General features: G+C 36.8%; 1 protein-coding gene across 1 annotated transcript in view; it reads left to right on the top strand.

Moving 5' to 3' along the window:
- The window catches only part of LOC142625913 (uncharacterized), a 48,263-nt gene that overhangs the window by 5,688 nt on the left and 19,892 nt on the right, over positions 1-22,683 (top strand). The window contains exons 7-10 of the mRNA XM_075799666.1: positions 8,547-8,614; positions 8,790-8,871; positions 16,616-16,699; positions 16,807-16,884. Of these exons, the coding sequence (XP_075655781.1) occupies positions 8,547-8,614; positions 8,790-8,871; positions 16,616-16,699; positions 16,807-16,884 (312 nt within the window). The remainder of the gene's footprint in view (positions 1-8,546; positions 8,615-8,789; positions 8,872-16,615; positions 16,700-16,806; positions 16,885-22,683) is intronic.

Here is a 22,683-nt window from a genome sequence, read left to right as displayed (position 1 = left end):
AGTATATGTTTTTTTGATCGTCTACAATATATCTTTTTGAAGAACCTACAATCTGTAGTTGCCAAGGTGGATTTAATTGGTGGATTCATTTTTGCAATTGTACATTACACTTTATTCTAAATTGGTTGTGTAGTAATTAGAAAAAAAAAAAAAAAAAAACAGAATACTCTCAAATGGCAATTAAGAATGTGAGCATTATATTGATAAAATTAATATGTAAACATAATCTGTAATTTTAGTTCATTTTGGTAATATCTTAATCTACTCTTAAGGTTTTCATTTTTTTGGGGGGGCCAGTAATGGTGGTGGCGGTGAAGAGTGATGCAGCACAAGATTGACATAGGGATTTGTAGGGAAACAAAAAGAACAAAAAAAAAAAAAGATTAAGCGAGTAATCAACAGTAGGGGTTGTTTGGAGTCAACACTAAGGTTGTGTTTGTTTTGCCTAAAATATTTTTCCCAGTTGCAGGTGTTTGGTGTGACTAAAAATGCTACTCAACCTGAAAACGATTCCAGTTTGACTGTAAATATGGGGCATTTTCAGTCCAAATATTTTATGCCAGCTTAAAGCCCCAACCTCCACCCCCATCCCCACTGTCAGCAGCCCAACCAACCACTATTGATCTCCGATCTTGTCAGACTCTCTAATCTTGCAATCTCTGATCTCATCTCTCTCTCTCTCTCTCTTTCTCTCTCTCTCTTATTAACAAAGTTTATTTTTATTTTATTCTTAATTTTTTTGGGTTGGAGTTTGTTTATCATATATCTGTTTGGGAGTTGAGAAAATGTGGAGAGTAGTAGGAAGTATGGTTTTCATTGCATTTTCAGGAATGCAACCAAACACTTGAAAATATTTTCTTTTTTGGAAAATATTTTCAAGTGAAACATAATCAGCCTAAGTGGTAGAAAAAAATGATAAAATGTAGGAGTCAGCACTAAAGAGTGTGTTTGCAAGGGGGTGAGTTTAATGAAACTTTATTTGGATATTTTTTAAACAGGGAAGGGGAATGGTTTTAGGGGATTTGGCAAACCCCCTCATTTTTAATTCCCCCAAATTGGGGGAGTTTGGAGGAATGGGGTGGAGTTTCACTTATATAAAAAAAATTTTAAATTGTCAAATTTGTTCTTATGATATCAATTTATATCTTTATCTTTATAATTAGCAAAAGTGGGTCATAATTGTCAACTTATATGATCCTTCCCCTCCCCTCTTCTCCCCCTACTTAATTTTTAGAACACCCAAACAAAGTGGAGGGATATTTATTCCCCTTCCCCTACTTATTTTTTAAAATATCCAAACACAGGGAAGGGGTAACCATTCCTGATGCAGGTTGTGAAAAGCCATTCTCAGTTTTATATTTTATTTGATCTTGTGTTGGGCAATTTTGTAATTTCCTAAATTGTAGACATGGGCTGTACTAATCTTAGGTCTTATTTTGGGTTTTTATTTAAGTTTAGTTATTTAGTTGGGCTTAGTAGCCTAAGGAATTTAAGTCCAAGTCTTATAAGAGTTTTAAGAAATCTTAGTTCAACTAGAAATAGGTATTAGACTTCTATTTAAAGAGTTGCAATCCTTTCTATTGGAGTGATGCTTAGGAAGTCTAGGTGTGATGCCAAGGATAGGTGTAATGCCAAGGATAGGTGTGATGCTTAGGAAGTCTAGGTGTGATGCCTAGAAAGTTATCTCTTCTTTTATTTTACCGTTTACAGGTTAATATTCACAGCACTGGAACAGCAGCCCAAATCCTGATTTTTCTCCTTTGTTTCATCCCAAACCCTACTAATCCTTGTCCCCATTGGAAACCCTATAATCCTTATTATAATCTAGCCTTTTCCTCACCAATAATTTTATTAATCAAGCAAAATCCTTAAAATAGAGTTCCCAAGTTACATCAAGAAAATAAAGGAATTAACCTTATAACCGATTAAGAAAAGGAAAAAACTCTTAGCTAGTTACATTAAATATGAAAAAAAGAAGTAAATAACATTAAATTTACAAATCAAATACGATCTAAAAAGTCAATTAGACCAATCTAGCAACAGGCCTTCATCGTCTGTCCATTCATTGCGTGGACGTCTTCCCAGAGTCACTTGGTGGACATCTTCTTGTGTCGACATCCATAAACACATATGATTGGGGGGCCTATATTTGGTGTTAGCACCAACTCCCTCAATGTAGGGAAAACTTGACCCCTTGAGTGTGGCTCTTTGTGGCTTTTATAATACTCTTGCAAGTTTGAGTCAAGTTGTGGAGAGACGGTAGACCACTTACTTCTTCATTGTGAGATGACTTATCGGTTATGGAGCTTTGTTTTTATAACTTTTGGCTTGTCTTGGGTTATTCCTAGATCGATCCCAGACTTGCTTTTTGGTTGGTGGAATTGGCTGGGGAAGCATTTGTCTCAGATCTGGAACTTAGTCCCGTTGTGCATCCTATGGTGTATTTGGAAGGAATGGAATCGGAGGACTTTTGAGGATTTGGATAGCTCCAGTGATTAGTTGCTTGCTTCTTTTAGTGGAACTCTTTTTGATTGGTCTCGGGCGTGAGAATTCACGTCTAGTGATTCCCTCCCTCCTTTTCTTTGCTCCCTTTTTCTCTTATAATTTCTTTGTTGTTTGTTTTTCTCTTCTGTTTCTCTGTTTTCTTCTTCTTGTATTTTCTGGGTTTGCTTTTTTTTTTTTTTAATGCATAGAGTAGCCTTTCGTATATATATCATTCTTACTTATCAAAAAAAAAAGAAGAAGTTTTGAGTCAAGTTGTGCTCATCTCGAGTGATTCATGTGTAGTCAGAACATGGTCCTTCCCTACAACAATGGGTACTTGTTCAAGGCCTACTATCTTTGCATCCCATAGACTTCAATGAGAGACTTCTTAGTGTGGGAGATTCATGTTGGTTGTCTTTCGAGACATTTTGGGCATTGTAAGACCATTGAGAAAGTAGAGTGCCAATTTTATTGGCCAAGCTTGAAGAGACTAAGAGAAACGTTCACAAGATAATTGGCCAGTGTTGTACATGTTAGTTGGCCAAGCATCACAAGAATAACACTAGCCTCTACACCCTATTAGCTATGTCAGATTGTCCCTGTTAAGACATAAGCATGGATTTTGTGCTTGGTCTCCCATGTATAGTTAAGCACGGTTCCATTTTAGTGGTAGTAGATAGATTCTCTCAGATACCCCACTGCATAAGGCTGGTGTTGTCTTTGCTTTAATTGTGCGAGATGTAAGGGAGCCAATTGTGGGTTGTGATGTTGGCATGCCTTTAGGGGTATCTACTTTGCTACCTGAATTTTCTGATGTAGCACTAGGAGATTTGCCTAATGAGCTTCCTCCTTTACGTAGCATCCTACATGCAATTGATCTTGTACCAAGAACATGCTGAGCTTAAGAAACATGCTGAGCTTAAGAAACAAGTAGAGGAGCTACTGTCCAAGGGATTTATTCGAGAAAGTTTGAGCCCTTGTGCTGTTCCAGCTTTGCTTACATCTAAAAAGGATGGTTCTTGGTGCATGTGTGTTGATATTCGTGCCATTAACAAGATCACAATCAAGTATCGATTCATGATTTCTTGACTTGACAATATGCTAGATGTAATGGCTGGTTCTACTATTTTCTCCAAGTTTGATCTCAAAAGTGGATATCACCAAATACGTATAAGGCCTGGTGATGAGTGCAAAACCGCTTTTAAAACCAAAGATGGTCTCTATGAGTGGCTAGTCATGCCATTTGGACTCTCCAACACACCAAGCACATTCATGAGATTCATGACGCAGGTCTTCCAGCCTTTTATTGGTCGCTTTCTTGTCATCTATTTAGATGATATTTTAATATATAGCAAGACCAGTGAGGAACACATTTTTCACCTTCAACAAGTTATGAGAGTTCTCCGTCAAGAGAAACTCTTATGTGAACATGAAGAAGTGCTCCTTTATGAAGTCGAGCGTCCTGTTTTTGGGCTTTGTTGTTTCTTCTAAAGGTGTGGAGGTAGATCTGGATAAAGTCAATGCCATTTGAGATTGGCCAATTCCTACTACATTGAATGAAGTTCGTATTTTGCATGGGTTGGCTATATTCTATAGGTGCTTTATTAAAAATTTCAGCACTATCATGGCTCCAATTACTAATTGTTTGAAGAAGTGTTAGATTGTTTGGACAAATGCAGCATTGAAGGCCTTGAGGCAATCAAAGTACATTAACTCTCAAAGAAAGTTAAACTATCGACATGTTAAATGGGTTTCTTTCTTACAATCATATAGTTTTGTTATCAAACATATGGCTGGCACAAAAAACAAAGTAGCTGATGCACTTAGTCAAGCGGTATTCATTCTTTCTTCAATGGCGGTCCAAGTTGTGGGTTTTGATTTACTAAGGAGGGACCATCCTTCTTGAAGGATTTTAGCATTATTTATGCTGATTTGGTGGCTGGATAGCATGCTGAATATTTGGATTTCTCGTTGCATGATGGTTACCTCTTTAAGGATACTCATCTTTGCTTGCCTAATACTTCTATACGTGAAGAAATTATTCGAGAGCTACATTCTGGTGGAGCAGCAGGGCATTTTGGAAGAGATAAGACCATAGCCATGGTTGAAGAACGATTCTATTGGCCAAGATTAAAGAGGGATGTGGCCAGAATTGTTTTAATGTGTAGGATCTGCCAAGTATGTAAAGGAAAGAAGAAAAATACAGGTTTATATATTCCTCTTCCTATCCAAATGAGCCATGGCAGGATCTACATATGGATTTTGTCTTAGGCTTGCCTAAGACTCTTCGATGCCATGATTCCATCTACATTGTTGTAGACCGTTATTCAAAAATGGCTCGCTTCATTGCCTGTTCTAAAACTGCAGATGCTGTCCATATTGCTAAACTCCTCTTTAAAGAGATTGTTCGTCTTCATGGGTTGCCTAACACTACTGTTTTAGATTGAGATGTGAAGTTTATGAGTTACTTTTGGCGTACTTTATGGAAAATGTTGAATACACAGCTGAAGTTTTCTTCTTCGTTCCACCCACAAACTGATGGTCAAACTGAAGCAATTAATAGGAGTTTGGGTGATATTCTTCGTTGTCTTGTGGGAGATCATGCTGCTAGTTGGGACCAGATTCTTCCTATGGTTGAGTTTATTTATAATAGCCCAGTAAACAGATCTACAGGCTGTAGTCCTTTTGAATATGCGACAGGTGTACTTCCTAGGAAACCAATTGGCTTGGTTCCTCTACCTAACACGGCCCATCCTAGCGTTGAAGTTGATGCTTTTGCTAAGCATATTCGTGACATGCATGATGAGATTAGAAGAAGAATTGCAATGAGCAATGAAAGTTATAAGACACATGCGGAGGAGACAGTTTGCTGAATTTGAAGAAGGAGACATGGTTATGGTACAAATCAAGCTTGAACGCTATCCTAAAGGTGCCTACAAAAAGCTTCATTCAAGGAGTGTTGGTCCATATAAGGATCTTAAGAAAATCAGCTCCAATGCCTATGTCCTTGACTTGCCAAAAGACATGGGAATAAGCAATGTCTTTAATGTTGAAGATCTTACTATGTATCATGGTCATCATGATGATGAATCTGCTGATGCAACAACAGTTCAACTTCCACCAGCCCCAAGATTGAAAGAAGAGATTGAAGATATTGTCGATCATCAAGTGGTTTCTACTAGGAGTGGGGGTTACGGAAAGTATCTTGTGAAATGGAAAGGGCATCTGATTTTAGATTGTACATGGATTACAGATGAAGACCTTCTTGCACTTGATTGTGGTCTTTATGACAAATTCTATGCTTTTAACTCATTGGGGTTGAGTTCTTTCAAGCCGGGGAGAGATGATGGAGGACCATGACAGCAACTGTTGAAGACATATAAAAGTTGTCCTAAGACTTATAATTAGTTTCAAGTATTAGGTATATTTTAGTAATTTTATGTTTTCTGGAATGGGCTGTGTTATTAGTCCATTGTGTTTTATTTTAGTTTTAGTTAAGTTTAGTTATTTAATTTGGGTTTAGTATTAAAGCCCAAGGAGTCCAAGTCTAAGTCTTATTAGGTTTTTAAGAAATCCTAGTTCTACTTGGATTCGGTTTAGTCTTCTATTTAAAGAGTTGTGGTATTTTCTATTGAGGTAGAGATTAATAATATTTTTAGATTTTAGAGCTATAAGCGTATTATGGTTTGTGTGATGTAGACTACTCCTAGGTGATGCTTAGGAAGTCTAGGTGTGATTTCTAGAATTTATTTATTTTCTTTTATTTACTGTTCATGGTTACTATTCACAGCAATCCAATTCTTGATTTCCACCTTTGTTTCATTCCTAAAGCCCTGTTAAACCTTGTCTCCCTTGTCCTACGTTAGTTAGGGTCATGAACTAATTATGGAAAATCATGTTGCACATGGTAGACACAAAATTAAAGTTCTCAATGTCACATCATTCCCAAACATATGGTTGGATTGAAGTTTTCAAAAGGAATCTTAGAAACCTCCTGAGATGTCATGTGGGTGAAAACAATAAAAAATAGGATTTAATTCTCCCTGCAGCCAAATTTGCGTACAATAGTTCTGTGCATAGGATCATGAGTCCATTTGAAGTCGTTCATGGCTACAAGTCTAGGATGTTACTTATCCAAAAAAGAATTAAAAAAAAAAAAAATGGCTATAAGCGTAGGAAGTCTTATGACTCTTATCTCTCTCAATGCCCCTACATGTTAAGAGTCTCTTGAATCTGCAAAAGCATTTGCATGTCAAGTTCATGAATTAATTATGAGTTCCTTAAAAAAATTCAAGCAAGTTTCATTATAAAATTTAGAATGATTCACTTGGATGCTATATGGAATTTAAAGTAGTGGTTATGTCATGATTCAAATTAGGCTCGAGCAGTTTTTCTCTTGAATCCTTATAAAATTGCAAGATCATAGTATTGGACCATTCAAAGTGTTTAGAGGGTTGAACCAAATTTTTATGTCATTGATGATTGACCTTCCCTCTAACTATAAAATTAACTTCACTTTTAATATCGAGGATCTAATTGCTTTTAAAGGTCCAATAGTCATCCCAACTGACCATTTTGGTGTTGGCGACGAGGCATAACTTGCAAAGGAACCTGAGAAGATTGGTGGCTGATGGCTTGACTTTGACGTGGCGGTTTGCACAATTGCTCTTGGTGGTCGCGGTTGGTGATCTGTTGTGGGGAGTCTGGGGACAGATCTGGTGATTTGATGGGGACAGATCTGGTGATTTGATGTGAGATTCGCTTGTTGGCGAAGTGGGTTGGGGATTTTTTGTGGGTTATGATTTTTTTTTTTGGCAGTGATGGTGGGGTGGGGTGGGGTGGAGTGGCTGTATGTAGCTTGCGGTGGTTGGGTTTTTTTTTTTTTGATAAGTAATAAAGATTCATTGATATTAAAAAAGAGAGAGTCACCCAAGTACACATGGAGTATACAAGGGGGAACAAATCAAATACGAACATTACAAAAGTCAAGTAAATCCAAAATAGAAGAAAAAGGATGGTTTCGCCACACTGAGAACCAGTCAAGTAAGGTTCGGAAAAAAAGAAGCTTGAGCTCAGGCATGGAACTCTCGATGTCTTCAAAACACCTACTATTTCTCTCCTTCCAAATACACCACAACAAACAATGAGGAACGGCCTTCCAAATATCTCCATTACGATGGTGACCAAAACAACCTTGCCAGCAAGCCAAAAGCCCAACAACAGACCTTGGCATAATCCAACAAACTCCAAATAAACCGAAAACCATATCCCACAACTCCAAGGCAACCGGGCAATGAAGGAAAAGATGGTCAACACTTTCACTATTGCACTTGCACATATAACACCAATCCAGAATGCAAACCTTTCTTTTCCTTAAATTGTCAATAGTCAGACATTTCCCCAAGGTTGCGGTCCAAACAAGGAAAGCCACTCTAGAGGGAATCTTCTACTTCCAAGGCTATGGATATGGATATGGATATGGATATGGATGTTTTCTGTAGTGGTAAACAGTCAGTGGTGAAGGATTTTACTTTTTATTTTTTTTTATTTTTGGAAAAACTGAATGGATTGGTTTGCTTTGATCCCAAAATTGAAGCAGGACAATCAAGAGGAAAATAAAGGAACAAGAAAATTACAAGATAACCCTAAGAATCAGCACCTAAGGGATGCCTAGAATCAGTTCCAAGCAATAAAACTTAGGCATCAGTACCTAAGGTGTCAGCACCCAACAATTTGGAAAATTTTCCATCTGAAATTCATTAATCAATTGTCTCCCAAATACAACCATCTAGAACCCTTTTATAGAGATTTTAGGAAATAATCCTATCTAAAAATGAAGCTAATACAAAAACTAATCCCTAGCTAAACTCAAATCTAATTGCTATCTAAACTCAAAAATAAAAGTTTACAATAATCCAATCTCCAATGAGATAAAGAAAATTTGAAATAATAAATTTGAAAATAATTTTGGTTGTGCTCCTGCATCACTCAAACTTTGGCTTCTAGAACCCATCTGCCATATCTGGCAAACAGTTTTATATATCTGCTTGTTTATTTTTCAGGAGAGAATTCGAGTGGGCAAAGAACTCCTAGAAGCAAAGAGAATTGAGGAGGAAAATGAAAGAAAACGGTTTGTCTTCATCTGGTGTAATCTTTCTGTTATATCTTACCTATCAAAAAAAAAAAAAAAATCTGTTATATCTTGCATTTGTGTTCCAATCTACCATTGTGTGACAGAAAATGCTCTTTTTCCAGAGGCCACTTTAATTTTTTTATGGAATGAAAATTCTGTTGTGTTCTTACAGGATATTGGCCTTGCGAAAAGCAGAGAAAGAGGAAGAGAGAAGGGCTAGGGAAAAAATTCGGCAGAAATTGGAAGAAGACAAGGTATGCATCTCTCCAGCCACGTTTAATTTATCGATTATTTCTCTCATTATGACTTTTAGTAAGGCTTTTTTTGTTTTTGGATAAGGTGCTAGCCAAAGTACACAGGCTGTATACATTGAGTAAAACACAGAACAGAAAAAGAAAGAAAATTAGGAAGGCAAAAAAATTAAAAATAGTAGCAAGGCATTTATTTTCCAGTAATCTTATCATGTCTAAATGCTTTTATACATTGTAGGCAATTCTTGTTTTATGAAATTAACCTCTCAAATCTGGCAAGCGAAATTCCTTTTTTTTTTTTTTTCTTGAGAGTAGGCTTGAGTTAAGCGTTCTTGACTAAAATAAGAATTGCATGATTGTAGGCAATTCTTGTAAATGTTGGATGATCTTGTGAAATATAAGTATAGCCAAAAACGGATGATACCTAAAATTAGGTTTAAATTGATTCATCCCAGCTCCCCCAAAGGGCAGGCATGTGAGATGAATATGTAATAAGAGGCCATGTGTCCATTTCTTTCTTGGTAAGTAAGAATGATATACATGCAAAAAGGCTGCTTTATGCATGAAAAGTAAAGAGCATGCCAACATTTACAAGAAAAGGAAAAAGAGAAAAGAAATAGAAAAAAAAGCAGCAAATTAATTACAAAAGAGAAGAGAACTAAGAAATGAAGGGAGAGAATTACTAGTCGTGAGTCCCCAAACCCGAGACCAATCGAATAAAGTTCTGCTAAAAGAAGCAAGCATTTGATCTCGGGAACTATCGAAGTACTTGAAAGTCTGTCGATTCCGCTCCTTCCAAAGGCACCATAGTAAGCCCAACGGAACTAACTTCTAGATAATAGACGAGTGCTTCTCCAACCAATTCCACCAACCAAAAAGCAGACCTAGAATTGTTCTAGGTATGACCCATGATATACCAAAAGAAGTAAAAGCAAAACTACACAACCGATAAGTCATCTCACAATGAAGAAATAAGTGATCCACTGTCTCCCCACAGCGATGACACATAATACACCAATCTACAAAATCAAAACCCCTTAGTCTCAAGTTATCACCTATGAAGATCTTATTCCAAGTTACAAACCAAACGAAAAAGGAAACACGTTGAGGGGATTTAACTTTCCAAATCCCTTTCCAAGGAAAATCAACAGAGGGAGTATCTTGTAGCTTGTTATAAAACGACTAGATGTCAGAATCCCCATTAGGCTTCAACTTCCACCTCATCCGGTCTCCAACATCCAATAAAGGAATAATAGCTCCCAAAATATGAAGAAAGTTCAACCCTTCATCCATCTCCGAATCATCAAATTACCGGATGAAGCGAATATCCCAACTTCTTCTCTCCTCCGTCCCCAGCCCTGTCAAAGAAGATTCTACAGAAGCCTCCTTGTTAGTAGGAATACCATATGGCCTCGGGAAAGTCAGTAGGAAAGGTTGATCCCCACACCATCCATCCTGCCAAAATCTCACTCTATTCTCGATCCCAACAACAAACTTGGTATTTTTTACTAAAATCCTCCCAACCAATATGAATACCTCTCCATAAACCACACCCATGAACTCTCCTACCAAACTCAGAAGTCCATCCCTCCATGTGTCTATACCCATAAAATATAATGAAACCTTCGTCGTGTTTACCTGATATTCCTTTTATTATGATTATTATCCTGCATTTTTTTCCCATTCAACGAAAGGATTCTTTTGGAGAAGTGTAACTTATCAAAAAAAAAAAAAAATCCTTTGGAGAAGTGTCAAGCCACAGTTAAAATGATTTGTGCAATATTTGTATGATTTGAAAGTTACCTCCTAGCCTGTAACAGTGAATATTCTATCCTTTCCATTCTAATTTTGTATCTAGATTAGTTGTCAGAGGTAAACTGTTTTCTGCAAACTCTTTCGTTCTTATGCAGCTGCTAAAGTTTAGTTCTGGTTGGCAGTTACTTTTTTTTTGATAAGTAATAAAGCTTTATTGAAATTAAAAAGAGAGAGACACACAAGTACACAGGGAGTATACAGAGGGGGGGGGGGGAAGCAAATCAAAGACGAACATTACAAACATCAAGCAAATCCAAAATGGAAGAAAAAGGATGGTTTCTCCACACGGAGAACCAGTCCAATAAGGTTTTGAAAAATAGAAGCTTGAGGTCAGGCATGGAACGCTCAATGTCTTCAAAACACCTACTATTTCTTTCCTTCCAAATACACCACATCAAACAATGAGGAACAACCATCCAAATATCTCCATTACGATGGGGACCAAATTGACCTTGTCAGCAAGCAAATAGCCCAACAACAGAGCATAACCCAACAAACTCCAAATAAACCAAAAACCATATCCCACAACTCCAAAGCAACTGAGCAATGAAGGAATAGATGGTCAACAGTTTCACTATTACGCTTGCACATATAACACCAGTCCAAAATGCAAACCTTTCTTTTCCTTAAATTGTCAACTGTTAGACTCCCTAAGGCAGCGGTCCATACAAAGAAAGCCACCCTAGAGGGAATCTTTTGCTTCCAAATGCTTTTCCAAGGGAAAAACTGCTCACTATGGCCAACTAGAAGATGGTAGTATGCACTGATCGTGAACCCCTTACTCTTACCAGGCAACCAACATCTCTTATCCTCCCCAATCCCCCTTACAGGAGTGCTATAAATGGAGTTTATGAAGCTCCTGAAAGCTTCCAATTCCCGATTATGCACATCCCTACCAAAATGAATCTCCCAATGGAGGACTCCATTAGTGAACCTCATTAGATCCGCCACACTTGCCTCTTTGATACGACAAATCCTATATAATTCAGGAAAGCGGTTTGCAAGAGAAGAAGAACCACACCAACGATCAAGCTGAAACTGCGCTTTTGATCCATCTCCAATTTCATATAGAATAAACCGAGATAAAGAAGGCCACCCCCTTCTAATATATTTCCACAAACTAACTCCATAAGGACCAGAGAAAGAGCTAGAACACCAACCACCCCAATCACAACCATACTTCACCTCTATCACTTGATGCCATAAAGCGTCCATGTCTTGCCCAAATTTCCATAGCCACTTCCCTAATAAAGCTACATTGAAAGTTCTCAGGTTCCTAATCCCCAACCCACCTGAAGAAAGCGGGGTATACACCGTAGACCAATCAACCAGATGAAATTTGGGCTCATCCCCTAGGCCACCCCAAAGAAAGTCCCGCTGAAGTCTAGCAATATGGTTGGCCACAGAAGCAGGAATAGGGAATAAAGAAAGAAAATAAGTAGGGAGATTTGAGAGAGTGCTTTTAATTAAAGTGACTACCTCCCTTGGATAAATATAATTTTTTCCAACCTGCTAATTTTCTTTCCATCTTCTCTAAAATTGGATTCCAAATTGACTTGTCCTTAAATTTTGCTCCCAGAGGAAGACCAAAATATTTCATTGGGAGAGACCCTTGCTTGCAGCCTAAGACAACCACCAACAGATCCATGTTATGAACTGCCCCCACAACCACCAATTCAGACTTACCCAAATTTACCCTCAGACCAGACACAGCCTCAAACCAAATGAGCACCATACGGAGGATCAGCATTTGATTAATATTAGCATCACAAAAGATTAGAGTATCATCAGCGAAAAGGAGATGAGAAACCACCAAAGATCTTCCAACAGAGTTACCTACACTTTTTTTTTTTGATAAGTAATAAAGAATTTCATTGAAATAAAAAAGAGAGAGTCACCCAAGTACACAGGAAGTATACAAGGGAGAACAAATCAAAGACGAACATTACAAAAATCAAGAAAATCCAAAATAGAAAGAAAAGGATGGCTTCTCCACACAGAGAACCAATCTAGTAAGGTTTGGAAAAAAAGAGACTTAAGATCAGGCATGGAACTCTCGATGTCTTCAAAACATCTACTATTTCTCTCCTTCCAAATACACCACAACAAGCAATGAGGAACAGCCTTCCAAATATCTCCATTACAATGGCGACCAAAACGACCTTGCCAGCAAGCCAAAAGCCCAACAACAGACCTTGACATGACCCAGCAAACTCCAAATAAACCGAAGACCATGTCCCACAACTCCATGGCAACCGGGCAATGAAGAAAAAGATGGTCTACACTTTCACAATTGCACTTGCACATATAACACCAATCCAGAATGCATATTTTTCTTTTTCTTAAATTGTCAACAATCAGACATTTTCCCAAAGGACGGCCTTATACAACATTCTACTAACGGCTTCCATAACCAATACAAATAACAAAGGGGACAAAGGGTCACCTTGCCGCAACCCCCTTGAACTTCCAAAAAACCCATGGGGAGAACCATTGATAAGGATAGAGAAAGGAACCGAAGATAAACAAAGGGAAATCCATCGCCTCCACTTATCAGAAAATCCACAACGCTCAAGCAAGTGAATAAGAAATCCCTAGTTCACATGATCAAAGGCTTTCTCTATGTCCAATTTACACAACAACCCTGGTTGACTAGACTTCAATCTACTATCAAGACATTCATTAGCAATGAGAACGGAATCAAGAATATGCCTATTTAGAACAAAGGCATTCTGAGGAGGTGAAATGATCTCTCCTAGAACTGTGCGAAGACGAATAGCCAAAACTTTAGCAAGAATTTTATAAACCCCCCCAACAAGGATGATAGGTCGAAAGTCCTTTACTTCCACTGCTGCAGCTTTTTTAGGAATGAGAGCAATGAAAGTGACATTCAAGCTTTTTTCAAACTGACTAGTAACATGAAAATGGTGGAACATAGCCATGATGTCAGGTTTGAGAATCCCCCAGCAAGCTTGGAAAAACGCCATCGAAAAACTGTCAGGCCCAAGAGATTTATCCCCATTAAAATCCTTGATGACTTCAAAAATCTCAATATCCTCAAAAGGTCTCTCTAACCACTCCACCTTATCCCCAGAAATCCTTGGAAAATCCAAAACATCCGGAAAAGGACGCTGCACTTGCTGCTCAAAGTATAGCTTCATATAGAATTGTTCAATATAGTCAGCGATCCTATCCTGATTGGAAGACAAAGCCCCATCAATCATAAGGTTTTCAATACAATTATTTCTTCTATTAGATATGAAAAAACCTCGTATTGGAGTTACCCTCCTTTAAAAACAACACTTTGGACTTTTGCCTCCAGCTAATCTCCACTAACAAGGCTGCCCTCTCAAGATTGGCTCGGAAGGTAGCTTTTTCCAATTTTTCCTCCTCTGATAGAGGTTGATTGTCCTCTTTTACATCTAAAGCATTCAACTTACTCCATAACTGCTGTTTCTTGGCTGTGATATTGCCAAAATCTGTTTCGTTCCTCTTCTTTAGGTCCGTTTTTAGAGCAGTCAACTTCTTGTCAAGAATGAAACTAGGAGTCCCTTGAAGCTGAGTCTCTTGGAGGGCTGATATTGTTTGTTTGCAAGAGACAAAATTGGAATGGGTTACAAGAGGTCTTGTTAGAAGTATATGGAGTTGTCCTTATATAGATTGGTTATATTTGGGTTTTGAGGGTGCTTCAGGTGGAATTCTGCTCATGGACAGAAAGGTGGTAGAAAAGATAGAGGAAGCAGTGGGGCTTTTTTCGATTTCGTGTTGGTTCAAAAACGTTAGTGACCAATTTGAGTGGGCCTTCACAGGTATCTATGGTCTGAATTTGAACAGGAAGCGTAAATTTATGTGGGAGGAATTGGCCGGCCTGATCAATTGGTGGAATTTGCCTTGGTGTTTGGGAGGTGATTTTAATGTCATCCACTTTCCATCGGAGAGGTTAGGGGCAGGTCGTTTTACTCACTGCATGAACGACTTTTCAGATTTTATTTCGCTTCATGGGCTAATGGATAATCCTTTGGAGGGAGGTCTTTACACATGGTCTAACTCCTTCTTAGCCTCTAGAATAGATCGGTTTCTCTTCTCTCCGGATTTGGTAGAATACTTCACTCATTTCTCCCAAAAAAGGCTGCCTAGAGTGTTATCCGATCACTTTCCAATTCTTTTGGCAGTTATCATCAAACCTTTAGCTGTTATTCCTTGGAAATTGACTGTAGTGATTCCCAGACCCAGATACAATAAGGACTGGGCAAGGCTAGTTAGGGTGTTTTCATAATTGATGTACCTCATTAGCACCCTTAAGAAGGGGGCAACAGGTTCTCTACTATGAACTTATGTGGTTAAACATGGTCATATATATTAACAGATCATTGTAATATAAGGGTGGAGATTCAATGTCATCTATATTTTGCACGAAATATGAAGTAGGTCAAAGATAGCAAGATGATTAAAAATTTAATGGAGGACATCCAACAGCATCCATCCATGGATGCCAGGAGCACAGTCAATTTTATGTCAGAATATTTTGTTTTTCAGATTTCATTTTTTAATTTTGGATTAGATTTCATTTTGAATTTGGGCATTGGTGTTGATGAGGATTTTATGGGATTTAGTTGTGCCTTAATGTAATCCCTGGAACCTATTAAAAAGAGGCTCTAGGAATAGTTTTAAGCAATGCTATTTTAGTAAAAATTCTGATTAGAGGTGATTAGCTAAGCTTGATGGTGATTCCAAGCACCCTTAAGTTGTGAAGCCTAGGTTTTTATTCAATTTTTTTTTTCTTTACCTTCAGGTTTTTATTCAAATTCTAGGTGGTGAAGCGTAGGATTTGTCCTATTCTTTTTTCTGTTATTTTTATTTACTACCCGTTTCATCCTGTGTCAACTTGGTATCAGAGCCAGATCAAATCTATGTGGTGAAACCTTGGATTTGTCCCATTCTTCTTTCTTTTTCCATTATTATTATTTCTTTGATAGGTAAATTTCCATTATTTCTATTTGGGTAAATTACACCACCCTTCCTTGAGGTTAATTGAAATTATAAATACAACAGTTAAGTCCATACCCTCTCAAACTATAATTAAACTAATGGAATATTCCATTAAAAAAAAAAGATTGTTAACCAAACTATGGACCATTGACACTCTCTCCCTTGTGGTTTGCAGATGCATGACATTCCCCCTCTAGGTATGTATAATTTGATAGGAATATTTTTTTAAAAATGGAATATTTGTTAGTAAAAACTTAACTGTTACATGTATACAAACCTCGAGGGAAGTTGTCATTTTTTAAAATATCAAGAGATGATGGTGTGTAATTTACCCTTTCTATTTACTACCCATTCTGTTTTACATCAATCCATCATCTGAATGGAAAATGAGAGGAATATGAATAACCGTGCATGGGGCATCCCAAAGTAGGTAGTGGACATTTGATTTGGAGAGTGACAGACTGTTGAGAACAGTAAATGTTTCAGGGTGACAGTAGAGATGTCTTTATATTTTCTTCCCTTGTGAGTCGTATATGTTTGGATCCTAGGAATTCTGCGATAGCTTGTTTGCTGTGTGCACTTTAGTAAAGGGGTAGATTTGTAATTCCTGGACTTCTAGAGGACGTTCATTGTAAGTCCCTTTTGTCAGGAAGTTAAGGCGGTCGGTATTCAGGTTATGCATGCAGTGACTTACTTTGTGGTGTATGTATTTAGAAGCTCAAAGAGGTGTGCAAAAAGTGGGTTTCCATTTTGTTTGAATTTAGCATTTGTTATATTGAATGATCCTTTCCCAAGGTAGAAGAAGGGTACTGATACTGCTATTATTTCATTTGGCCACAATAGCTCTCAAAATGCCCCATTGTCCATTTCAGTAAATTGCTTCTTGTAGTAGGTTGTTAGGCAATTTCTGTTGTTTTTGAGTGAATTATTTATGTCTTTACAGGCAGAAAGAAGGCGGAAGCTCGGATTGCCACCAGAGGATCCTTCAGCTGTAAAACCTTCTGCACCTGTTGTGGAGGAGAAAAAGGTATTGGCTTGTATGGATAAAGAATTGGCCTTTTGAATTTCATTCATAATTTTCTTGAGATTAGTGTGAAGCCCTTAGTAAAAATATATTGTTCTATCAACTTGCAGAGCTCTTTGCCGGTTAGGCCTGCCACAAAAGCAGAGCAAATGAGAGAGTGTTTGAGATCTCTTAAGCAAAATCACAAGGTAAATGCATATGTTATTCCATGACATTAACATCACCTGAAAAACTATGTTCAATTCTTCAATTTGACCACTATGAAGTTGAGTTCTTTTCTGAATGGAAGATTTTGTAATTTAATTGCTTAAGGGCATATGATGTTTAATACAGCATTCATATAGGAATTTTTAGTGTTACTTGGATCGTTTATCCTGGTGCTCATGGTCTGTAACAGGCAATGGTCCAGGTCGAAATGTTTTAAAAAAATAGACTTGGCACAGCCTTCTGTTATCTTCCTGTTTGACAATGTATGTTTTAGTTTTACAGTCGGGTTTTTGTTTCTTCTACCTTTTTGGATGTTTTTAGATCTTATTTTTTCCCCCTTTCATTTTGAATCTCTTATGTGTTTCCCGTGTACAAGGGCTATGCCCTTCAATTTTCTCATTAGAATCTTTTTACTTGCGCACCCCCCCCTTCCCATCCACACACACACACACACACAAAAAGAAACCAATTTTCTTGTGCTAACTTGAGCAATAGACGAAGAAAGGATCCCCATCTATTCATGGGGATTTAGTTGTTAAACTTGTGATGCAGGAGTCGCAAGAAGATTTTTATTTAGTATTATTTATGTTTGCAAGTCAATTATATTTTTATGTTTTAGGTTCTAGGAGTATATTAGGCTATTAGTATTTTAATTTGGAAGCAATGTTATTTTTGTAATAAGACAATTAGGGTTTCCTAGCCAATTAAAACTAGGGTTTAGCAATCCTTTATAAGCAACCTATTGTACTCTTTGAGGAGGCAGTTGATATTTTGATGAATGAAAAAAATGGTAGTTTGGTCTCTCTTTGGTTTGATGTTGACTTTAGATCCACTGATGGAGGAAAAATGGTGAAAATGAAAGATGTTTTAGAAGGCTAAGTTGCTTAGAGAAAAGAAAGAATTAACTAGCTCTTCAAGAGACACACTCTAAGAATAATACTCTAAGAATAATACCTAATAGGTAGATTTCTTGGATTCAAATTCAACTACTTACAATGAAGGCAACCTTTCTTATTTATAGTTATATAAGCAAGCTGCTGAGCTAGTTACAAGAACCCACCATGTGGCTGCCATGTGGTTTGGCCAAAGCATAACTAACTTCTCTAACTAACTAATAGGCTATGACACTTATCACTAACAACCTATCTGCTAACTTTCTGTTACAAGTGATAAAGACTATTAAAAGTAAAACAAGAAATTACTTATTATACAACAGAAACTATTAACAGATGGATTTTAAAATGGACCGCATCATCCAATCTAGGAGTGCTGATTCCTAGTGGTTTTCCCGCTTAGTGCTGACTTTAAGCCAGGCTTAGGTGCTGACTCTTAGGTCATATATTTTATTTTATTGTTGTTAGTTTTGTTCTGGTTCTCCTGCATCGGTTTTGGTATTAGAGCAAACACCGATCTATTTAAAGCATCATCTCCGCAGTCACGAACCAGAAAAGTATTTACAAATAAAAAATCCTTTGCTTTCATTATTTTCCACATATCTAAATACTACCACACCATACCACACCACACCACACCACAGTAACCCAGATTTCAAACCAAACAGAGAACCTACCAAATTCCTAGACCCAACATGAATCACAAATCTCTCCTTCCTCAAGCCGTATCGCCACCATTAACATAAACATCCCAGCCAGACCAAGACCCCAGCCCCACGGCCATAGATCCTAAGTCCACACTCAAATCAACCAACCCTTTGCAACCACGAAGACAGAGAAGAGGTCTTGTTGCCGCCGACCCCGGATCTTCAATTTGTGGCCTTCCTTGCGACGAAGATCCACCTCTATCGATTCCCAGCAACCGATGTGACTACCACTATACTCACTCACAAGCTCCAGTTGCGGTGGCCCAGCACGAGCACCTTCCATCCCTGCTTTGTGCCGCCATGATCTTCACTTGCTCACCATCGGTTCGCTGCAACCCAATACCCCTTCTGCATTATCCACTTTCTTCAGCCAAAAAAAATATCCTAACCAACCCATTTTAGAAACAAACCCTTGACCCGGCCCATTTGTTAACAAGTCCTAACCCCACCTTTTACAACACCAGTTTTCTTTAAAAATAAAAAAAATAAAAAAATTCCTGCCCAACTCCAACCCAGCATTTACCCGACCCAACTACCCCATTGAAGAAGAAAAACTCATAGAAAATGACTTCCTTTGATAGAGAGCTTGAGAAGTAGCTTAAAGATAAAGAATTTGAGAAGCAGCTTAAGGAGGATGGGAATACTCCTTGACCCTCCTTCCTCCTTTGATGATCTCCTCACTCTTTTTGATAAAGTTGAAAATTTGTTAGCATATGTGGAGCAAGAACCATCGAAATCAATGTGAGATGCACTTTTACCCTTAGTGAAGGCGTTGATCACTCAAACTTTTGAGACATGCTAAAATGGATGTGAAGGTTATAGTTGTATCTTGCATTACTGAAATTTCAAGGATAACAACACCAGATGCTCCATATGGGGATGAGCAAATGAAGGAAATATTTCAGTTGATTGTAGCAATATTTGGAAAATTGTCTCATGCGTCCACTTATTGTTATACAAAGGCAATTTCAATTTTTGATACTTTTGCCAAGGTCAAGTTATTCTTGGTGATGCTGGACCTTGAATGTGATGCATTGGTTGTTGAGATGTTCCAAAATTTCTTAAAAATAATTAGGTCCAACCATCCACTTGCTGTATTTTCAGCCATGGAAACAATTATGACTCTAATCATAGATGAAAATGAAGACATTTCCTTGGATCTTCTTAGTTTACTTTTTGCTAGTGTAAGAAAGGAAAATAAAAATGTTTCACCTAATTTGTGGAAATTGGGGGAGCAAATAATCACTAGGATTAATGGCCAGCTAGAAAAGATAATGACACCCACTCAAAAACTACCCCAGCAAGCTTGAGGGTGGACATGATGTGAAAATTGAAGTTGTTGAATGTGCTTCTAATCAACCCTCCATAATGCTTGAAGATCTACATCTTGGTGACGTCGAAGAGGTTAAAACTACAGTGCTTCCTATGGTTCATAAGGTACAAGATGAGATTATGCTGATTCCACACATTGATTTTGTGATTCCAGATGAGTTTGATGTGGTGGAACTCAAGGTTTTTATTTTCTCTGTGCTCCCTAAGGTGATTCCAGACTTGAAGCAAGTGTTACTTGTCAGCATCCTAATCCTTCAATGCTTTAAAACTCGAGATCGAGTTTTCTCCAGCCAGAGGAGAATGATGCGGGAGACGCAAGAAGATTTTTATTTAGTATTATTTATGTTTGCAAGTCAATTGTATTTTTATGTTTTAGGTCCTAGTAGTTTATTAGGCTATTAGTATTTTTATGTTTGCAAGGTTATTTTTGTAATAAGACAATTAGGGTTTTCTAGCCAATTAGAATAAGGGTTTAGCAATCCTTTATAAGCAACCTTCTGTACTCCTTGAGAAGGTAGTTGATATTTTGATGAATGAAAAAAATGGCAGTTTGGGCTCTCTTTGGTTTGGTGCCGACTCCAGGTCCACCCTAGGTACTGACTCTTAATGGTTTTCCTGCTTGGTGCTGACTCCAAGCTAGGCGTAGGTGTTGACTCTTAGGTCATATATTTTATTTTATTGTTTAATTTTTTTTTTTGGTTGTCCTGCGTCACCTTGTGTATCTCTTATTTTAAGAATCAACCTAGGCCTCTTAGTCCGATGGAATTCAATAATTTGCAAAATTTCAGGGTATTTGTTCAATTGTGGTGCTTGAACTGATTCTTGAGAGAGTAGATTCCCGAAGGAAGAGATCAACATAAGTTGAGAGAGTTCAATTTTGAAACCCTAGAATGCCTCAAGTTATGCAAGGTGGCATAGCTAACTTTCTGACAAATGTGTAACGTAATCTAAAATAATAATGTTGTTAAATAAATCTACAACTAAAAGACTTCTCAATAAAAAAAAGAAATCTATAACTAAAAGACTTCTCAAGAATCTCAACTAAAAAATACTTCTCTATAAAATAGATAACTTTTAGTCCTACAACTAAGAAAATCCTTAGTAAAAAAAAAAAGCATTGGATACTGGAAGTATTGGATTATGGATACAACTTAATTAACTATAAGGCTAATTTATAATACACATAATGGCGGAATCATAAAATGGTTAAAGAAATGATATTCTCTTTGGAAGCCTAAGACTAAGGCAAAGCCCAAGAATAAGTGTCTGTGGTAGTTAATTAAGTTTTTATATTTTATTTGGTTATTCTTGAGTCAAGGGTATTTTAGTAATTTTACAATTGTTGGGTATGGGCCATAGTTATAGGCATGGGCGGCTCTAGGAACAATTCAGGGGGTTCAAATGAACCCCCTGAGCTGGCCAAAAAAAAAAAAAAAAAATTTTTTTTTAAAATTTATTTTTTGACTCTCCTAAAATAAAATTTTGAACCCCCTAGACCTAAATTTTTTTGAAGTCTAGCTGCAATGAACTTGAATTGATTATCTTGACAATATCTTGGTATTTAAAAAAAAAAAAAAACACAACATCAAACCAATTTTACCTAAAATATGGTTGGAATAGTAAGCCTAACATCAAAAGTATAAATTTATTCTTCTTAAATAAAAAAAAAAAAATCATTTAGATCTTAAAAAATTTGAAATAAACTAATACATAAAAGTTTATTGTATTTAGATCTTGCTTGGAGTTTACTTAACAACAATAATTCTTATGTTTATTGTATTTAAAAATAATAGATGATTTCCAAGATTTAATCTTAGCAACAATAATTAGTATCCTCATCGTATTAATAAACTATTATAAAAAAAATCGTATTAATAAACAATATACATTAAAGTTATAGTTTAACTTATATGAAAAATGCTTTTTTTATAATATTTTCACAGCAAATCGTAAGTAACAATTACTGGTTGTTACTGATGAAAAAAAAGTAATTTCAGTAGTGAGTTTAAATTAGAACTAATAACAACTTATCACCTAAAAATATTTAAAAAATGTTATGAAATTTTTTTAAATATAGCACTTTGTAATAAAGATAGCACTTTGTAATAAAGAAATCATGTAGACTGCAAGATTCATTTTTTACCCAAAATGCATTTTCTTATGGACCCCCCTAAAAATTTATCCTGGATCCGCCACTGGTTATAGGCCATGGGTTTTATAAATAAGTCTTATTTAATTACGGGTCTTTTTGTATGAGTTTTGGTTTAATTTATTAGGGTTAAATAGTAGTTCTTGTACTATTAGGAATTCTAATACTACTAGTACAAGTAAGAGTTTTTATATATATTGTGCTCGATGTATTCAAAGAAAATAGAATGAGTTTATTAATAAAATTGAGTGTTTTGAGCAATAGGCATGTTGGCATTTGTTGTTTCTTTCTCCTTCTCTCTTCTCTTTATTTTCTCTTCTTTCTTTCTAGGGTTACTTTTCAGTTTACTGTTCACACAGCCCCTAAACAGCCCCAACTTCTCTCTAATTCTTCTTCTTTCCTAACCCTAAACCCACCACAACTAAAGGTTAGGAAAATTCCTAATTTGTCCTACATCAAATTGGTATAAGAGTGAAAATCCTACAACAACAACTTTGTGAAAATCTTCTTCACCCAACTACCTGACAGAATTCATTAAAAAAAAATGATGACTAATGCAGAATTAGAGTCTCAATTCAGGGCTTTTTCTCAAGATTACGAAAGCACAAAGAAGACTTTGAATCTGTTATGTGAGAAGGTGAATTTCATTGAGACAAAATTGGAAGACTTATCCATCACGAGAGATGAATTCAATAAGCT

This window comes from Castanea sativa, chromosome 2 (assembly GCF_040712315.1).
Source record: "Castanea sativa cultivar Marrone di Chiusa Pesio chromosome 2, ASM4071231v1".
In the NCBI taxonomy this organism is placed as follows: Eukaryota; Viridiplantae; Streptophyta; class Magnoliopsida; order Fagales; family Fagaceae; genus Castanea; species Castanea sativa.
The sequence above is the reverse complement of the archived record's forward strand: the minus strand, read 5'-3'. Positions and strand labels throughout refer to the sequence as shown.